The sequence below is a fragment of the Opisthocomus hoazin genome, chromosome 2 (assembly GCF_030867145.1).
Source record: "Opisthocomus hoazin isolate bOpiHoa1 chromosome 2, bOpiHoa1.hap1, whole genome shotgun sequence".
NCBI lineage: Eukaryota > Metazoa > Chordata > Aves > Opisthocomiformes > Opisthocomidae > Opisthocomus > Opisthocomus hoazin.
The window spans coordinates 64,927,436-64,944,572 of record NC_134415.1 but is presented as its reverse complement, the minus strand read 5'-3'; the positions used below and the strand labels follow the sequence as shown (position 1 = coordinate 64,944,572).

At 46.1% G+C, this 17,137-nt stretch overlaps 1 protein-coding gene across 5 annotated transcripts in view; it reads right to left on the bottom strand.

Annotated features, from left to right (window-relative positions):
• The window catches only part of NHSL1 (NHS like 1), a 186,254-nt gene extending 169,337 nt beyond the window's left edge, over nucleotides 1-16,917 (bottom strand). For 3 of the 5 annotated variants that reach the window (XM_075413942.1, XM_075413945.1, XM_075413949.1), the window contains exon 1: nucleotides 16,079-16,560. In XM_075413942.1, coding sequence (XP_075270057.1) covers nucleotides 16,079-16,439 — 361 coding nt within the window. In that variant the 5' untranslated portion in view covers nucleotides 16,440-16,560. Of the gene's footprint in view, nucleotides 1-16,078 lie in introns of all 5 variants that reach the window. The other 2 variants (XM_075413943.1, XM_075413944.1) reach the window with 2 other exon arrangements.
• Between the last annotated feature and the right edge of the window lie 220 nt (nucleotides 16,918-17,137).

The following is a 17,137-nucleotide window of genomic DNA, read 5'->3' as shown; positions in this document are numbered from 1 at the left end:
AACAGGCAATCCAAGACGCCTCTAGACCACTCCAACATTGATCATTAGAGAAGTTACTTATGTGGTGCACCAAAATGAAATCTTACCATCATAATAAAAAATACTCATTCCATATAACGCTGGGGTGAAAAACAATGTCATGGAATGTTACAGGGCATAATTTAATTATTTTTCTTTATCATTGAAGTCATCTTAATCGTCACAATCAGCGCACGTCTGCAAAATGCCAGGAACTCCTACTCCCTCCCTCCTCAGATCTGGTGCGTAGGGTTGACCACAGATGCCCTAATCATCAAAGACAAACTGATCAAAGTGAAGCTCAGCAGAAGGCAAGCCAATTCCAGCCAGATCAAGCTTGCACAGCCTACGAGTTGGAGAGCAGCTTAATCCATTGGGATATCCTGTTTCACCAGGAGTGAGATAAAGGCTCTGATACTAGCTTACTTGGACATGCCACTTGACCTTCCTGAATTTTCTTTCTCTTAACTGTAAAATGGGAATTCTGTAATTCTAAAAGCCCTTTTGACATCTATGAGTGAGAACATCTTCTAGCCATAGCTGTGGCCACATCCCGATGGCCACATCTACGCTGTGGTTCACTTTGAAACGTGACCCTTCAAAGAAGGGGTGTTGCTCTTCCATTTAAGGATTTCTTTTTTTGATGGTAGTGGTGGTGGTATTTTCATACAGAGGTTTCCTAGTCCTTTGTGCATCAGTCCATTCTTTTGTGGATGCAAATTCAGTAAGAGTATTTCCAGTTTCCAAAATCAAGATCTGTGTGTTCAAGACTGGCAGAGGAAGAACAACTCTAACCTTCAGGCAAGCCTTAAATCATATTGGAGATCTTTAGCAGGCATGGTGGTGATGGGTTGACAGTTGGACTTGATGATATTCAAGGCCTTTTCCAACCTTAATGATTCTATGATCTTGCAAGCTTACAGTACAGGAGTGCTGGTCGTTATTAGAAGTCTCATATGGATGCTGCCAACCGCAAGCATTCTAAGCATCGGTAGTACTCATAGGGTTTCATCCACATCATTTTAACTTTTGTTGATTTTTTGTATTTTATTTATTTTTCTAAAATTCCCTACAGCAAAAAAGTGACACTTTTACCCCTCCCTTTCATCTGATTTGGTTGTTTGGTCATGTCGTCCCCCCCACCCCACCCAGAAACAGCCAGACAACACACATGAGAATCTGATTCGACTGCAAGATGGCTGCAGAGGACAGACCTTCGTTAGCTCGGTGGGATCGATGCCTGCCTCATGCTAATTTTCTTTTCAATCCATCCCTTTCCATTTGTGCCATCTCTTCTTGTAATTACTTCACCTTTTCCATCCACGGCAAAACAGCTTAATTAATTAAACACAAAGGAGATATCAACTGGGTATGACAGCACAGGTAGCCACGTTCCCCCCCTCTCCAATCTCAGGACACCCCAGCCTGCTAGCAGACGCCCAGCTGGGAGTCACAGTGCCAGCCCCACACCGCACCACTCGCCCTGCTGCTGCTCTGCAGCAGTCCTGCTCTTACACCATACTCATTACTAAATATTAACAAAGCTTGATTAAAAACTCAGGGGCAGTCCTTAGCTAGGAGGAACTCCGTTTCCAAACTTCAATATTGCAAAATCTGGCTTCCAGGGCATTCCTGGCTACGCCACCGTTCAGGCTGCCTCTTCCACTGCTGGCAATTCCCTCTCCTCCCAAAACAACCCCCTCTCTGTTTTTACAGCATTTCAGTGAAGAAGAATGAGGGGTTATCTCTGAAATTTTGCTGAAATACAAACCTGTGATAGCTAGAGCTACTGAAATAAATAGGGAAAAACTGGAGGGGAACAGGGTTCAAAAAGATTTTTTACAAAAGGGTAATTAAAAAACTGTGCCACAATCCACACGCAAAGCAACCTGTTTGCAGAGAGAAGGCAGAAGGAATATAATAGCATTTCCTACACAACAGACAGGGAAAATGTTGCTCTGAAACAGCCACCTAATTAGGAAACATGGGAGGACACCCCCCCAAAAGAGAGTAGAGGAAAAGGGAAGAGAAACTTATCTACACATTTTTCACTTTTTCTCTCTCTCTTACATCTTCACTACTGTGAACACACTCCCAAAGTGCCGGCCTCAGCATTTTTAACTCCCAAAGCAAGTGGGCTCTTCCCTATGAAGACAGTGCTTCAGTCTAACCAGGGACCAAGCTCTGAGGATGCGAGCGTGGGGGAGGGAGACTTCAATATTACAACCCATCCATCAGCCACTTCTATAAAGCTCTTTTGTTCCAAGTCCATACTTAACAACTCAAGGTCAAAACTGATGCTGGAAAATGCAAATCATAACTCAACCCAGACTTTCACCCCTCCAAGTCTTCTTGACCTTAAATGCAAACAAGAAACAGGCAAAAAGCGATGCAGATTGCAGTTACACAGTCTGCTTTTACAAAAATGTACATCAAGTAATATAAACAACTTAAAAATGACTGAATTAGGTTCTTGATGTACACTACTAACGATGCAGATTAGAAAAACAAAATCAGAATATATACATTTAGGGTACAATTCCTTTGCTTCTTTGGCTTTCTTACAGTTTGGACAAAGTCAATCAGTTGTTTTCATCTGGTGGGGGCTTTTTTGTTGTTGTTTTTGAGGGTTGATTTTTTTTTTTTTTTTTTTTTTTTTTTTTTTTTTTTTTTGAGACAGACACACACAAGGTTTGACTGAATACACCACAGGGAAAACTAACTGGTTTAAAAAAAAAAAAACCAAAAAAAAACCACCACCAAACCACCCAACCTTTTCCTCTCTGGTAAAAACAAAGGAACACATCTCTATTAGCCTTTGGCTTCAAGAAGCCCTGGGTCAGATGTGGGCTGCCTTAACAAAGAAGAAAAATAGTAATTATTATGAATAAAAAGCAAGGGTATCACTGCAGCAGAGAAAACAGGATGTATTCCACAGGCTGTAACTATTCTCCTTAGAAACACAACGGCGGGGGGGGGGGGGGGGGGAACCACACACATTCATTAGGCCCAAATACTTAAGGCCAGACTTTTCAGTGAACCCCATTTTTGCAAGGTTCCACAGCAGAAAGCAATAGAGGTGCCAAATACCTGAGATTACAAGCTTATCCAATGGATATTTCCCAGAGGTGCTGTAACAAAAAAATCAACTTACATGTACAATAAAAAGATGGTGCACGACAAGAGAACTCCGACACAAAACTGTGATCTAGTATTTAAATCTCTTAATTTTAGGATGACCTAGTAGTCTTCAGAATTGTCATGAAGAAAACTTTAAAAAGTTTTATTCCAAGAGCTTACGTATAACATCTTTCATATGGGAAAAATCCTGCCAAGAGCTTTAAATAAAGCTTTACTGAATGCCAGTTTGGCTTCCTCCATGTGAATCTGGACACTTTAACGAGAGTTTATGAACTTTCATTGGAAAAAAAAAAATTAATGTATAATAATAGCTTGCCATCCATGTGTGTAAGTAATAGGTTATGTAAAATACCAGATAATCCTGGAGTTTAAGAAAACCACTTGAAAATAAGTAATTTTTATCCAATAGCTTTTATTTAGCCCTTAAATCACAAGTTTCATTTAAAGCACCATCACATGTACCAAGTCCTGCCAATTAACTCAGCCTAAAAGGGTACTTACTTAGGGGAAGGATAGGAAAATGTGTTAATTAGCAGCAACTCGGGATACTGAAGCACTACTTTATTTGATCAACTGCTGCTCTGGATGATGAAAAATGCGCTTCCTGTGATCCTCACTGCAGTTCACTTGCTTGTCCCCAGCGAGAAGCAGCACAGAGCTGTAAGGTACCTTTTCTAACCTGCTTAATAAAGCTCTCGTCAACAAGCAAAAAAAAAGAAAGAAGGGTATTGTATTAGTGTAACCTAGATCTAAGACAGTTTCCAAAAAACTAGCCAAGAATCTTTGTCAGAATTTCAAAAAGAAGCCGCTGCTGAAATTCTTAAGCACGCGGAAGGGTTGTTTGGGATTCCTCCTGCAGTGAGACACTGGCAACAGTTTCCACTCTGTCCGCTGGAGACAGTTTCCACTTGCTGGCCTTAGGATTATTACCTTGCCTTTCAACAGAAGCACTAGGTGTTTTTGTTGAGAGTATCAAAGTTCTTCCAAAGAAACACTGTAAGTTCAGAAGTCTTCAAGAAAATAATTAGGTGATTCTCTGGCTGCCAGCTTTGTGACTTAAGATTAACTAACACCTTTCCCTACCCATCCTTTTTCAGATAAATGTGGTGACATTTACCTAAGGCCAGAGTACCCCAGCTCTCTTGATCAGGTTGTCCATATTGGGTGCAAATTAGCACCCCTCTTGGACTAGCTTCCAGCAGGAAGAGCGCATTAGTGTTCCCACCTATCACGCTTTGACAAGGGGCAGTGAGTACAAACTGAAATACAAGAAACTCCATTTAAACATAACGAAAAACTTTTTTACTGCGAGGATGGTCAAACACTAGCACAGGTTGCCCAGAGAGGTTGTGGGCACTCCATCCTTGGAGATACTCAAACCGCAACTGGACATAGACCTCAGCACCCTGCTCAAGCTGAGCCTACTCTGACTAGAGTTGGATTAGATGATCTCGGGAGGTGCCATCACGATTCAGGGACTTCAGTGACTGCAAAAAAAGAGTTTACCCTTTCAGTTGCAAAGCTCTCAATACGTGATCAAGCAGCCTTGAGAACTTTTCCTTGAAAAGTTTCAAGAATGGCACTGAGGCAGATGGAGAACCAAAGAATGGTACTACAGCAAATGGCACACAGTTCAAGTATCTTTTGTAACACCCTGTAAGTGGAGACTGTGCTTTACTGTTAACAGACATCACGCAGGACTTTCAGGCTGAGCAATGAGAAGGACTCTGGTCACGTCAGTGTTCACCTACAGAGCTCACCCTGAAGCCTGCTCTTTGGGAGGATCTTCCTTTTCTTCCCTCTGTCATTTCTCCAACTTGCTATTTCTGTTAAATGCTCAGATATTTGGGGATTCTCTCTGGTAAATTCAAACTTTTAGCAGAAATATACCCATGCTTTCAGTTGTCTTCAGGAATAAGTTTGTTCATATTTTATTTTTACAAGCCACTAATAATAATCTAAATTAGAAATAGCGTATGTGTATAGACATAACCAGTGACAAAACCAACGGAGCACAAACATGCCAAGCTGACAGGAGCTCAAATGCAGACAAGGCCTTTGTCTATCGTGACCTAATTCATTTTTCTACCAGTTGTACTACACAATGCATTTAAATCATTTAAATATTTGATGTGTTAACCGGCAGCACATTACCTCTAGGTACAGTGCTAAATTACCTGGTCTTCATCGTACTGTTTACAAGCTGTAGCTATTTCCAGACTGCAGCAAGTTTCACAGTTTGTCAGCAAGGCTACTAACAGGAACAAAATGGTTCCTAAGGAAAAGGCTACTGTATTTTGTGTGTCGGGAAAAGGGGTGGGAGAGGAAAACATACTCTGTTAGAGCAACAGGGTCAAAACAACACGCCTCGACGAGCACTCCCTCCCATGTTGCATACCACGCTCGTCAGAGGGGACATCGCAAATTACAGAATCCAAGCCAAACTCAGCAATGAGTGGGAGCAGGCAAGATGTACTGCAGATGGTTTTGGTCTTCATTACCATCCAGCAGACACAATGTCTCTGTAACAGATACGGAACAAACAGAGGCTTTTGTAACATGACAAACTAAAAAACACCAAGAGCTCTATGTTTTTGTGGTATTCTCCGCCTCAGGCAAACATTCCGTTGATTTCTAATTACCTGCTCTTCCTCTAGACCTCAAGATGGCCCATAACTATTGTGAAATTTTGGGTTCTTCAACACAGATCTTTTTAAACCACACTTCACTAAATTGCCATCTTCCAGATTGACTTGTATGTGTCAAGACTAGACTCTGTCCAGGCAAAGAGCCTTACGCCCACAGTTAAATCCGTATTGTGGCTGTGCTAAATAAGTGCTTTCTAATGTTTTAAGGAAACCTGTGATCGCAAGTAGGCCAACACTGCAGTTTCACCTTCCTTCAGGACAAGCAAGCACAGCTTCTCTCTTCTACGTGCAGGGGACTTCTTGCTGAAGGGCAGCCTGGACCTACCAGTGACCACCGAGACAAGGCAGGGCAAGGGAACTGGTTCACGCTCTCCTTATTTTCCTCCAGCTTTCCTCTCTTTCCTGAATGTAAAGATCACCATTACAGATTACAGTTCTGCATATTTTATAATATAGCTATTATATAATTATTACTGCAGCTATACATTCAAAATAAACTGAAGCACAGGAAGTTCCGTCTGCACACGAGGAGGAACTTCTTCCCTCTGAGGGTGATGGAGCACTGGAACGGGCTGCCCAGGGAGGTTGTGGAGTCTCCTTCTCTGGAGATATTCAAGACCCATCTGGACAAGGTCCTGTGCAGCCTGCTGTAGGTGACCCTGCTTGGGCAGGAGGGTTGGACTAGATGACCCACAGAGGTCCCTTCCAACCCCGAACATTCTGTGAATCCATTTACCTTTGAACCCCCCTTGTCAGGATCCCCAATGGCCTTCCCAGGCTGAGGTAAACCCTATGTGACGCTACTGGGGATTTGGGCAAGAGCGGAGGCAGCGGTCGCACAACAGGGTCGAGCCCAGCGGCCGCCCGAGGCAGTCGGGACCCCCCATGCTCCACGGGCCAGCTCCCCGAGTGCAGGGCTGGGGCCACCCCAGCCTGCCCAGCCTGACCCCACACGCTCCCCGCTGCGAGGGCAGCGGCTGCAGACACGGCACAGGGTGTTGGCCCCGCAGAGATCAGTTGCCGTACCAGTTCCCCGTATCTGGGCTTCCATCAAGCTCCCAGACACAACTGGGACAAAGCCCTGCTACTCCGCCACTATCGCCCCTCTGTTTCCCACCCTCCCCGTTCAGCGGGCAGTTCAGCCAGGCACACTGACTTTTTGTGATAAATATGCTTATACTTTATAATACTCATGATCTTCAATCACATACACATGCTATTAAAAAAAAAGCTAGCAGGAAGAATCATGCAGTAACCATCCACCTTTGCATTAACAGAATAAGGAAATAGTTTAATGAACAAGTTTTAGAAAACTGCATCTAAACCAACACACCAAGGCATATCATTAGCACTACAGTATTTTCATTCTCTATCGCCCTCATGCCACATATAGAACAAATTTATTAAGTTTCCTCCTGTTTAAAATGTTGAAGTTCACAACATAGGGCCTCCAGCTTTCCAACACTACAAATCAAAACAATATAAAGCAGACTACTTCACTGTATTATTGTTCATGTATGCATTAACATATATCCCAATCTTACATAGAGATTATTTCCAGATATTCTTGGATTCTTGGGCTTCTGCAAAGAAACATTTTTAGTGTCCAGTGCATATGTTGGGGGGGGGGGGGTGGTGGGGGTGGAATCATTCCAAATTTGAGAAAAAAGGATTTTATTTGCATCATGTCCAGCATAAGGGGGCGGAGGGGGCAGATCTTGCTGCGTAATCAATCAAGCTTTGCTTGTGCTATCTTTCTTCTAAATAGAAAATCAAGTACCACAGCTAACAAAAAAGGGAATGTTTTAGACAAGGTTTGTAAGAGCTTCTTCCCATTTCCTGGCAGTTGGCTTCTTTTTTCTAATTCAAAATGTTTTAAGGACAATGTGGCTAACAACTTTCTGAGGTTTTCTTTTTAACATTTAAGGATACTGCATTAGGCAAACATCACTTGGTTTCTCAAGCCACTCAAGCAGATTCAGTTACTCTGCATCAACCAGATACTGCGTAGGAAGGGAAAGCCAACGCCACTCCCTTGGGAGCTCCTTCCTCCCATACAGCAGGAACAAAAGGTGCCACCAGAGATAACCCAGAGCGCACCCCTCTCCGGTCCTGCTGAGCTTCCCAGAAGCAAACTCCATCTGTTGCCAAAAGCCAAAACTCACCAAAGCAGCAAACAGAAGACAGAGAGAGGTTCGTTCGCCAGGAGAAAGACTCAGCTTGCTTTCTTACCCAAACTCACGCTGGGGAGAAAGCTTACCAACCCAAAAACCAGGCACAGAAGAATATACGTAAGGCAGTGAGCGGCCATACTCATCCCACCACTTAGTAGTTGAGAGCTCTTCTGTAGCCAGCATTTTGATACTAAAAAGGAAAAAAATCTGGGAGGAGTGAGGAGAAAGAACAAGTACTTGAAAGACTGAAGTACAATATGTTGCCATTTAGAATATTCTGGGGAAGTCTCTCGTTTTTATTTTTTCTGGTTGAATGGCTGAGTAGAAAATTAAATGAAAAATAAAAACATGCCACTGTCACTATTACTCAATATGCTTGAAATCTCTACTTTATCATTTTTCTGTTATGTTTTACATTAATATTTATTGCTAGTAGAAAAAATATGTGGCTCAATTCTTCAAATAGAATCCATAGTTCCAATTTACTTCAGGGGGCATCTGTTATAGTCCTAATCTCTGCAAAGTAGGAGCTAAGTTAATTAAAAAATTACAGTCTTAGATTAATCAAAATTTGCTTAGTTAGACTACAGCCTGGTTACAGTAAAAGGAAATATGCAATCACCTAACTTAACAGATCTACCGGTTGTCAAGATGTTAAATTTCAAATTAAAACAGAGCTGCTGCTCACGTGTAGATTAGGGAAATTAAACCTACCGAAACATTAAAATGTTCTTTAAGTTCAAAAGTTATAAGAACTCAGCCACAGATATACATTACAGTGAACTCCTTTGAGGTTTTTTTTATTTCAGGTAATACCTGGATACTCTCACTTCCACACTGGAAATGGTTTTGCTCCTTATTTATACTCCTACGGCAGAGCAATAGCAGTCTCTGCATCTGGAAGGGAAGCGTTACAAACGAACAAAGGGACATACTCGGACAGGGTGAGGACTGCTACTGCGGGGCTATGCGCTATGCCACGACCACAGCCGGGAAGGCCCTGCACTGGGGCGAACACCGAGGGGCATGAAATGGAGGGGCGAGAAGGGGGTGTCACAAGAAACCCAGAAACTCCATCAAATTTCACCCTTTCCTGCTTCTGCCTCCTTCCTCCCAAATGCCACCCAGTATCAGGCACGCAGGGTGCGCTGTGCTTGAGGAAGGGGAGATGCTCAAGGCCAGGTGTTATCAGGCACAGCGTGGGTGGCAGGGTGCAGAGCCGACGGTGAGACTGTCACCCCTGGGAGCAGGCAGGGCTGGAGACGGAGAGGCAGCTCTGAGCACGCCTGGGGTGGGGAGCCCAAGCTACTAAAGAAAGGAGGAAGAGAAGAGGAAGGGGGGGGAAATAAGCAGGCCTTAACCTAAAGAGTGTGTAGACCGGCAGCTCCGATGGGGAAACTACCAAGAGGAGTTACGGCAAAGCAATTACTGGGCACTGCCTCTCCCCACAGGCGTAGCTACCCTGCCTCCAGCCTGCACCATGATGTAAGCCCAGCCGCGTTCAGCAGGACCTTAGACGTTCATATTCTAACTACTCGTAATTCTCAAAGGGCAACAAAATCTCATATGCGCAATGCTGATTAAAGGACAAGAGGCCAATAAATAAATAAATAAATAAACCCTAACTTAAAACACCCTAATTCACAAGTGACAAAGAAAAAAAACATGACGGCCTGAAGCCAGACGAAGCCCTGCCCCACTCAAACACGGTACGATACAAACACAAACAGCTTGCGAAGTCCACTCACATTAATCTATGCTTAATCCACAGGCAGAAAGATCTTTTTTCTAGTCTCTTAAGTGGCATGTCATCCAGGCTCTCCGGAGACTGCCATCCAACCAGCAGGTTTCCTATCCAACCTACAGCTGAGAACAACATCTAATTACCATGTTTAATTGATCTTGTTAACTGTTAGGGTGGACAGCTTTGATCTCGCCTGCTGATAGCTAGTTTACGACTACAAAAGAAACTGGGACTTTGCATAATTGCCAAGCCTCCGATGTGCATTTTTTAATTCCTTCTGTTTCTCAATCTCCCTTTCTGTTTGTGCTGCGCTAACGCTCCCAATAGCGCGAAGCAAAGCACATGCCCTCATTTATCATATCATTTATTTGAATGTGCAGGGGAAAAAAAGAAAGACGAGGAAAGGGAAATTGCCCCTGCTTCACCCAGAAAGACAGGAAAAAGGCTAGGAATTAGCGTAATGAAACTGGCCTCGGCAACGTTCAGCGCGGGGTCGCGTGGCTGATGGCAGCTTCGGAGGAAGGTGCGGGAATCACTAAGCACACATGGGATGATCTGCTCCCTACCCTCCTTGAAAGCCTCATCTGACTCTCCACTCATTAAGAGGCTGGTTTACATTCCAGGGCAGAGGTTTTGAGGAATTTCAGTGGCTTTCCACTGTGTTGTTGTATGTTTGTTAATAGGTTCACCCAAAAAATGCCTCTTCTGCAGGAACTTTGTATTAGCAGCTTAGGAGAGAAGCCCACAAGACCACGATTACTAGCTCGCACTCCACCAAGCTGAGACTGTGCCAATACTAATAGGAAGACGAACTTCTGAGGACATTTTATTGTATCCTAAAATATCTAGGAACCTTCAAAATAGATCCTAATTAAAAACAACTAAATATAAGTATGTTTAATTCATTAACTACCTCTCCTAAACACCGTTTTCCTGAACGATCAAGCCTATCATAAGACCTACGGACATCAATGTTCATAGGTGGTGCATAATAGGTTCTGAGCAATGTACAAAGCGGCTCTACATTTCAGCCAAAGTGTGTCAACTGTTTTCAAAACAGCAAGCCAAACCCTCACCAAACTGAATTCAGCTGGAGCTCTGCCACTCAGCGGGACAGCGACTTGGCCCACCATCCCCATGGGAAATCTTTTCCTAACTCAGACTCTCTTCCTGCTTATTTCAAACAAAATCTCCCTTGGATCAAGTTGAATTTCCACAGATAATTAGCCTTGCACTAGCTAAATAAAACAAGAGTTATATTGCTTCTGAGCAGCAATCTGAATAATTACAACAGGGTAAAAGAGAAAATGTCTTTTTTTCTTTTCCTAGGGGAACTTGGCAATTAACTGTTTAACATGGTTTGAACTTTGCTGCTGAATCTTCATGTTGCACAGCAACAGAGAGGAGAAAAGTACCACTGGACATAGACACCTGAAGCATCTGTAGAGTACTGTAGCTGAACTGTAGCTCCCAAATACTGTCAGAACAGAATTTTCCCCTGAAAGTCCATCCCTGCTCACCAGAGCTACCTCAACAGCATGCCACGGTTTTGGTGGTTGGTTTGGGGGGTTTGGGGTTTTTTTTGTTGGGGGAAGGAGGGGATTGTTTTGGTTGGTTTGTTGTTTTTTTTTTTTTCCTCTAAACCTTTTTCTAAAGAAGGTTTCTTATTATTATTACAAGCTAACTTGTACACTCTTTCCTTACACCACAAGCTACAGAAAGCCCAGAAAGTCAGCCAGCCCATTCATCTCCTGCCTACTGCTGATCCCGTCTGGAACACTGCTCACTTTCGGTGGCTAGGGATGGAGGAGGGGTTTCCCTAGGAATAAGCTGAATAAAGCTTCCTGTTCGGCTAAAGCAGGAAATGTGCTCCAGTACTGCCTTGCACACAAAGAGTGGAAAATACTTACTAAACAAAACAGCAGGAGACGAAGTGTAAACTGGATTGTCCTTCCATCACACAGACAAATAGAAAGCCATACTCCCCACCCCCTCAGCTCTCTTGCATTAATGTGCTTGGACTTGAAAAAAACAAAACACATACATATGTATCCATGTTCTGCATGAACATCAAATGGTTACGCTGTGCCTTTAAAACCAAACACTGAAGGATTTTAAACAACAGCAACAACGCTAATTAGGAGGTAGCATTTCCTCCCTCCCACAGGATCAGTTTCTTCTTGTTAGAATAGGAGGTGCAACTGGCCAAACCCCATCCTGCTACTGGAGAAGCTCAACCAGAAGCTGTCATTAGGTTAACCTCCCAGCGTTTCTCTCGAGCATCTCTTCAGAAAGACTAAAAATAAATAGCATAGAAGATGGAAGGGACAGCCGCCCATCGTTGTCCAACCATTAGGATTCACAGAAAAGAACAGCAATGTTAGTTTTTGCATAAGTATCTGCAGATGGTAGAAGACAAACGTTAATGGAAAAAATGTCCTTCTTCATGCCCTATAAAAACAATGACTGTTTAAGGCCTCACAGCATCTCCCAAGAGCTGGTCTTGTCATTCACGCAAGATTTCCCTGCTGCCATCATATGCCTTTTGATGAGCTCTGATCACTTCAAAGAGGCGCCTGTCCTCACCCACCCTGATGTTTAAGAACCGAAAGTGATGAAAACCACATCACCTAATGCAAGGTCACAGCTACCGATGCACGCTGCTAGATGAGAAGCTGTTAGGCAAGTTCCACGGTCTAAAACATATTACAGCAGCTGGACGCTGGCAGCGTACAACGAAACACCACACAAAACAGCAATGCACATACGCTTAATGAAAACCTGATGAAAGATTGTTAAAAAAAATTACTGAATCTAATTAATTCTCTAGACGTGGCTAATGCAGTTAAACTAAGGTCACGAGTACTTCATACTGCACTTGAATTTTATAAGCCACCTCGAGACATCGGTGCGTCCCACCACCATGAATTATAAACCAGTCACCAGCCCCACAGGGACATGTCTCATCGTATTTTGATGTCCCTTCTTATGGCACAACACCCTGCTCATCATGCAAAGCTCAAATACACGTCAGGAAAGCATTTTACTAAATGGCCTTAAAAATATCCTTGTATTGGAACAGAGTCAGGCACAAGTTTCTCAGTTGGGCAACATAGAGAGAAGCTTCTCTGCCACCCTAAATGGAAAGTTTAGGGCAGCCAAACCAAATCAGAGAGCTGAACTATTCCAGTGAACCCCAATGTCAATGGCTAACCCTTAAAAAACCAAATATCACTAAGTTAGCGTACAACTAAAAGCTACCTTCAATATCCTGAAGCCAACATGAAATTAAACTCTCCGAGTGCGTGTGGCATACCAGCACAAAACCCTCAGAAAGCAGGCCTCCCAGTCAAAGGGCATGGCAGAAGCCTAGTCACTCTGGGTAGACGAGGAAGCCTCCCCCTAGTCAGGGCTGCAGAGACGTAGCACCTACACACAGCACGTCAGTAACCAGCTTGCCACAGCAGAAAGTTCTTTCACACGTGGTGCAGTGAATGGATGCACTTGAACTAATGCATTCACTGCAGGATTCCAAAGAGTCTATAGCAGCAGGCAAAGAGCAGAGATCATTCAAGACACATTTACCTGCCAACACTCCAATATGTACATCTAGGAGCATATGGATCCTACACACACGAGGAGGCACCGTACAGCCAGACAAGCAAGCACCGTGGCTGTAAAGAACGACGAACTGAAGACAAAGAGCTTTGTTCTGCCCGCTTTCCCCTCCCTCACACCCCGACCCACGCTCAGCGAGGAACAAACACTGCTGGACCCCTGTTATCTGAGGGATACTACACGGAAACTTTACTTTGAAACAAAACAGTGATGGTAGACAAATAAAAACCCCTCACAATTTCAAGGTATGTATTTTCCCAAGCACCAGGGACATACATAGCGTAGCTTCTACCAGCTGCCAGTCTGCAGCTACTTCCCAAGGAGTGGCTGTGACCCAGATTTGAAGTTTACTAGTCCTCTTCTGGTCCTTCCCATATAAGACCATGTTGGCATCACAAAAGCCACCCTGGGACCTCCGTTTCCAAGAGGAAATTATTGGCTGGGCCCCACAGAGAGAACAAAAGCCATCTATTCAAGTAGAAATTACCCATGATTTGAAAAGCAGGTGTACAGCGTCCTATCCCCTCACCCTGAAAGCCAGAGCAAAATACTTCAGTCATCCAATACAATGTCATGCTGCATCTGCCTGTGCACCACAAGAGATACACTGGTTCACAATATATTCCCCACAAGAAAAGGTTTATGAGCAAGAAGAATCTAGTAAATGGGAAAGCAATTAAACTTGGTTACAATCCTTGCTGTTCTCACAGTCCCGCAGCAACAGCCAGCCTTCTCCACAAAGCTTCTGTATCTTCAAGAACGGGAAGGAAAAATCCCCCTTATCATTTTTCCCACATAAACCCAGCGTTATTAAACCTTTCTCTTCGTTTTGCAGATATCCCCCTTTAATGCCAGCAACAGGGTTAAACTTGCAGACAAGCCTTCACGGCTTGCATTATAGAGACGGTCACGATGCTAACTACAACTGATCATCCCACCTCATCTCCCTGGCCAGATTGCAACATGTAGGAAGCCTGTAAAAAGAGAACTGACATGTCTTTACGTGCAACTTCACGTCAATATCCTCAGCCTACACATCAACTCCTTGTGACTGACAGGAAACAAAATAATCTTCATCTACAGAAGGCTGTATTTCATATGATTAAAAAAATTAGAAAGAAATCATCATTGATTCTCATCAACTTTAAAAAACAAGAACTTTAAAAAGTAAATACTAGCAGCAGCAATGCTACTCTTAAGCACTACACTACTGTTAAGCAGCAAAAGTAAATCTGACAGCAGAGACGCCACTTACCAAAGAATTTAAAACCAAAGGAAAAAGCCAAACATAAGAACTGCGTCCAGTTTGGGGAATCGCAAATGGCAAGAGCAAAGATCATCAAATTAAAAGCAATGACAGGCTTAGCTCAAAGAACTGAGTTGTAATAAAAAAGCTTAAGTAGTAAATATATAGCTTGTGCAAAGCAATGACCGAGAGAGAATACAGTAGCCAAGTGTCTGACACATGTAAAATTTGAGGGTCTGCACAGTGCAGCACTAGCCTCATTTCACCCTCCCCTTTAGATGTGTTGCATCAGTGTACGGTAATAATTAGCTCCCCATTTAAAACAGAGGTAAATAAATACTGCTTCCTATCAGAGCATCAACGTAATATACCACCATACCACAGGTATCCTCAGTAATAAAACATTCTCATTTCAAGTCTGACTGCACCAGGCCATGCCAAACTAACATAACTATACAGGCAAAAAAGGATATACCTGTCTTGGCGAGGAAGAAAAGCTCCTTAAGCCTGCCAGGAAGCCACAAAGCCACAAAAAAGTCAAACTGGTCATCACAAAACTTCACCCTGACACTTACAACCCACAGCAACAGCCTTCAGTAAGGGCGATGATGGTCTCCTCCTTCAGTAGGAGCCGTATACTGAAGGAATAATTCCGCAATGAAACAGGTAAGCTACCCACACAGGGCTCATACTCTTTGAATCTTATCTGTGGAAGGCCTTCCTTATCAATTCTGTTCGTAAGTACACCATGTGCAAAGCAGGCCGTCTGCTTCCATTAAAAGCAAACTACCGGTGGTCTCTGAGCAGCAGTCCTACTCAGGCCGGGCTTACACCTTACACAGCTGCCACAGAAGCTGCAACACAGCTCTTCAAAATTCCTGAATGTTTCCAGCACGCCGAGGAAGCTAAGCTGATGTTGCAAGCCACCTTCCACTCACTCTGTGGGGAGCCGGGACCCGCGCAGATGAAACTCCCTGTAGCAGATACAACTTTCACGCGATCCTTTCTCCAAAGTGGGACCAAGCTCGGAAAAACTTTCCGTCCAGCTATGTGCAGCTGTACAGCAGGTCGCTTCTGAGGGCCGCTCTACAGGCTCAGAAAGAACCTTGACGAGAACCTCCCGAAACGCCACTGCTCGGGAATCCGAGGCCGAATCCGGGTCTCGCTGCCGGTGCCCCGTGCGAAGCCGCAAACGCAAACCGGGGACCGGTTCCACAGGCAGAGCAGCGGCTCGGGAGGCCAGGGAGATGCCAAGCCAGCCCGCAGAGCACGTCCAGCTTTCTGCTCACGGGGGTCTTCCCACCCCCGCACACAAAGCAGTCAGCCAGGCGTGCGGGCTGAGCCGCCGGCAGCCCGGCTGAGGCGAAGCCTAGCGCAAACCCGACGGGGGCACACAGACCAGGGCACCCACGCCACCCCACCCCGCACAGACGGCCCCCCGGCCGGTGTCCCGCTCCCCCCCCCCACCCCGGGGCCGGGTCTCACTCACGGATCTTGACTTTGCGGTGGTCGAGGCGGGCGAGGAGCGCTTCGAGGGCGCCGAGCCGGCGCTGGAGCCGGGCGTTGCGGTGGCACAGGGAGTCCGCCTCGCTGAGGATCCCGCCGAAGATGTCGCCGGCGCAGCGGGAGAGGTCGGAGAGCTGCATCAGCACCGACACCAGCGCGTACGAGCTGACCTGCTCCAGCGACCCGAAGAGCGGCACCGCGCCGCGACGGCGCCCGCCGCCGCCCCCCTCCGCCGCCCCGCCGTGGTCGCCGGGCGCCGGGCCGCCCCGCTCCGCGCCGTCCCCGCCGGCCTCCTCCGACCGGCACAGCTTCAGCGGCTCCAGGGTCCGCAGCGGGAACGGCATCGCGGCCGCGGGAAGGCGGGCAGCGCGGGGCGCGGCGGCGGGGAGCGAAGCTGGGCGGCCCCGCCGCGGGAAGTCTTCATCCGCGCAGCGCCCGCGGTGACAAAAGTTCGGAGAGAGGGACGGAGAGGAGGGAGAACGACAGCAGCAGCAGCCGGACCGGGGCGGGAGGGCTACGCGCTGCGGGGCCGCGGGGGAGCCGCCGCCTCGGCGGAGGGGGAGCCCCGCACGGCGCCCATGTGCGGGAGCGGCCCGGGAGAGGGGAGCGGGGCGGCGCGGCGCTGCCCTGCGGCCGGGGGACAGGAAGGAGCCCGGCTTTCTCCTCCCGAAGTGGGGAATGGGGGGGGGGAAGCGCCCTGGATGTGGCCACAAAGGAGGAAAGTCAGCCGGGGGGGAGGAGGAGGAGGAAGGAGGAGGAGGAGAGAAAAGCCCGGAGCAGCCCCACCTGGGGAACCCCGCGCCGTTGCAGGCGCTTTTCCGAGCGCACCGAACTCCCAACCCGGAAAGCGAGAGCTGGAGAGAGAGAGAGGAGGAGAGAGGGGAAGGGAGGGGAAAAAAAAAAAAAAGGGAAAAAAAAAAGCCTCCGCCACGAACCTGGGAAAAGCAAGGGAGGCCGCCGCCTACCTGCGGCTCCCCGAACTGGAGCCTCCGCCGGCGCCTGGGCCCCCTCCCGCCGGGGCAGCGGCGCTCCCCGGGGGCCG